This window comes from Trypanosoma grayi (genome assembly GCF_000691245.1).
Source record: "Trypanosoma grayi strain ANR4 Tgr_1564_V1, whole genome shotgun sequence".
In the NCBI taxonomy this organism is placed as follows: Eukaryota; Euglenozoa; class Kinetoplastea; order Trypanosomatida; family Trypanosomatidae; genus Trypanosoma; species Trypanosoma grayi.
Genome location: NW_008827182.1, coordinates 1 through 2,823, shown reverse-complemented (window position 1 = coordinate 2,823; position 2,823 = coordinate 1). Strand labels below are relative to the sequence as shown.

At 55.5% G+C, this 2,823-nt stretch overlaps 2 protein-coding genes across 2 annotated transcripts; both read left to right on the top strand.

Moving 5' to 3' along the window:
* Nucleotides 1-183: 183 nt before the first annotated feature.
* On the top strand, nt 184-795 carry DQ04_15641010 (putative 5-3 exonuclease XRNA; the record flags this gene model as incomplete). Its single annotated transcript, XM_009317345.1, has 1 exon — nt 184-795. One exon carries the CDS (start codon nt 184-186, stop codon nt 793-795), a length of 612 nt encoding a protein of 203 aa, XP_009315620.1.
* A 1,579-nt stretch (nt 796-2,374) lies between these two features.
* DQ04_15641000 (leucine zipper transcription factor-like 1) lies at nt 2,375-2,823 on the top strand (the record flags this gene model as incomplete). Its single annotated transcript, XM_009317344.1, has 1 exon — nt 2,375-2,823. A coding segment is annotated over one exon (449 nt), but the record flags the coding sequence as incomplete, so codon positions are not given.

Sequence of the window (2,823 nt, the reverse complement as noted above, 5' to 3'; positions counted from 1 at the left end):
GCCCTCGTGTTGAAGTCCCAACAACAACAACAACAGCAACAACAACAGCCGCAAAAGGTGCTCCAGGACGCATCAACATCACCATCAGGAATAATTGCGGCATCCGCAACATCCACAGTACAAGCAGCGAGCGGGACAGGCCCTATTATTCCAAAGCCGCGCAGCGCCGTGGAAGAATCTGCCATGGCATCGCAGCCTTCTCCGTTGTCGTCATCTGTCAGCGCGTACCGCACAGCCGCATCACCTTCTGCCGCTGTGACTTTAAGTGGAGGTGCTGGCGGCATTCGACTGGCGGATCTCGTCGGTAAACTGAATGCATCACCGGCATCTGTTCCGCCCGAACCCAGCAGCAATGCCTTGGTGTTTTCACCGAAAACAGGAGTAGCGGCAGCACCAGCACCAGCACCAGCACCAGCAGAGGAGCGGAAGCTGCGTGCGTCACCAGCGACTACAAAGGCCGCCACTATCTCCACTGCTGTCCCCCCGAACAACACTATTAATAACAACAGCAACACTAAGAGTAACAATGGCTCCAGCGGTGGCAGCAGCGTTAACAACAACAACAACAACAGCGGCAGCGGTGGCGGTGGCAATGCTGCAGCCATGGCTGTGCCGCGGTCTGGCACCAGCAAAGACAACAATAGCAGCGCCAAGCCAAAGGTAGTGTTCACCATTCCGCGAGAGATCGCGAATGGCGAGTTCGTCATTCGCCGTGGTGAGGCGCTGCCGTTCTTCCGACGGCTGATGAAGATGCGCCTCTCGGAGGAGCTCAACAAGGCAGTGGCACGTGAGTAGGCATCGCAGGGAAGGGCCGATCAAGAACGCGTGCGCAGAGTGCTGTAGGGAAGAGTGGTGTGAAGAGGAAAGGAAAGCGTAATGCCTCGGAATGTATGTTTCCTTGTTTTTGTTGCGTTCTGTTTTGCTCTGTTCTGTTTTTCCCCCCGCTGTGTCTCTGCCTCACTCTGACCCTCGCTGTCTTCCTGACGGACGGCCACTGCGGTGGAACGAGGAGAGGGCGTGGGAGCAGAGACCAGCTGCTGGGCGCTATTTATTACGATAAGGCCGCTGCACTAACACCCACCCACTCACACACGCACCCTCTCTCACCTTGTCCCGCACGCTCGCGTGCACACAGACANGATAAGGCCGCTGCACTAACACCCACCCACTCACACACGCACCCTCTCTCACCTTGTCCCGCACGCTCGCGTGCACACAGACAAAGTAACAAACAAGCCCTTCCCCCTCCTCCCCCCCTTACACACAGTCGTGGGGGTGCCCACACACTCACACACACGCCCCGCGGGGCGAAAGGCGCGAGGGCGGACGCAAGTGCAGGTGTGTGTGTGTCTGTGTGGGTGTGTGGGCCGTGGTGGGGAGGCAGCAACGAAGCCGAACCAAAACCAATGCAAAACAGTAAATGAGACGGGAGACAGCACAAAGACGAGAGATACTGAGGGGTGGAGGGAAAAATAACAACAACGACAAGGAGAAAGAAAAGTGATATGAATCAATAAACAAAACAATGAAAATGGAGAAAAGAAAATCCCCCCCAAAAAGGATTCAGTAAGCAAACAAAAAAAAAAGAGAAAATCAGGTGAAATGGACACAAGTGTGTAAAATAAAGGCCAGCAGAGGGGATGATGATCATGATTATGACGTTGGTGGGGGGAGTGGGGTGTGCTAACTACAAGGTGGGGGGAAACCACACACATACACACAAAGCCCGCAGGGTATTGGGTTCACGTAACACGAAAACGTTAATTATATACGTATGCATATATATACATATATATATATATATATGTATACGAACTGAAGTGAATGATGTTGAATGCAAAGTGGGAGTCGGTGAATGCCGACAGGAATGATGTGTGAGGGAGGTGTGGGGGTGGGGCGGCAAGGGAAGATGGTACAAGGGGTGCTGTGGGGCGAATAGGGAATCGCGTGGCGGTGAAAGGTTGAGGGGGGGAAATGCATGTCCGTGCCTTCTGCACTTCCCTGCATGTCTTTGCTCTCACTTTCTCGTTTCATTCCCTGTTTCGAACTCTGCTTTCTCCTCTCGCCCAGTGCCACCTATGTGTTGTATGCCGTGGATTCTCGCACTTCTTTCATGATTTAATGCTTTCAGGTTGTTTTTGTTGTGCCAGCCCGCCCGGGAGTATTACTACTGCTGCCGTCTGCTGTGCCGACTCCTCCGCCTGCTTCACGGGTTCGGAATCCCACGTGCGGTACGATGCTCTGCCTTCCGCTCTCTCGCTCTCCCTGTCTCTCCCCCACCCACCACACATGCCAGCCTACAAAGAACGTGGCGCGGTCTCCGTCAACAACAGAGAGGCGAATCAAAAAAGAAAACGCAACAACAGCAAGCGACATGGGTGACAACTTGTACGGGCTCTCAGCGCAGTCGCGGGCCATCCTCGACTCTTACCAGCAGTGGGCGCGTCTGGCGTACGACAGCCTGAAGCGCAGCGCCAGTTTCGACGCGTCGAATCACCAGGTGGGCAACGTGCTGCAGGAGACGTACACACGCGACGAACTTAAAGACATTCTCAGCGGCCACACAGCAGTATTGCTGCACTCATTGGACACACGAATGGAGCAGTTCACGGCCTCGTCCGCTTCGCTGCTGCTGGCGGTGTTGCGTGACGCCGACCGCCAGCGCACGACGATAGAAATCGACGCCAACGACGTGCTGAGCAGTTCTCCTGCTGCTGCTGCTGCTGTTGCTTCAGCCGGCACTAGTGGCGCTGCTGCTGCTGCCGCCATGGGCCAGAGCGGCGGGGGGCTGCTGCTGGAGGAGCACGGGCGGCAGCTGCTCAG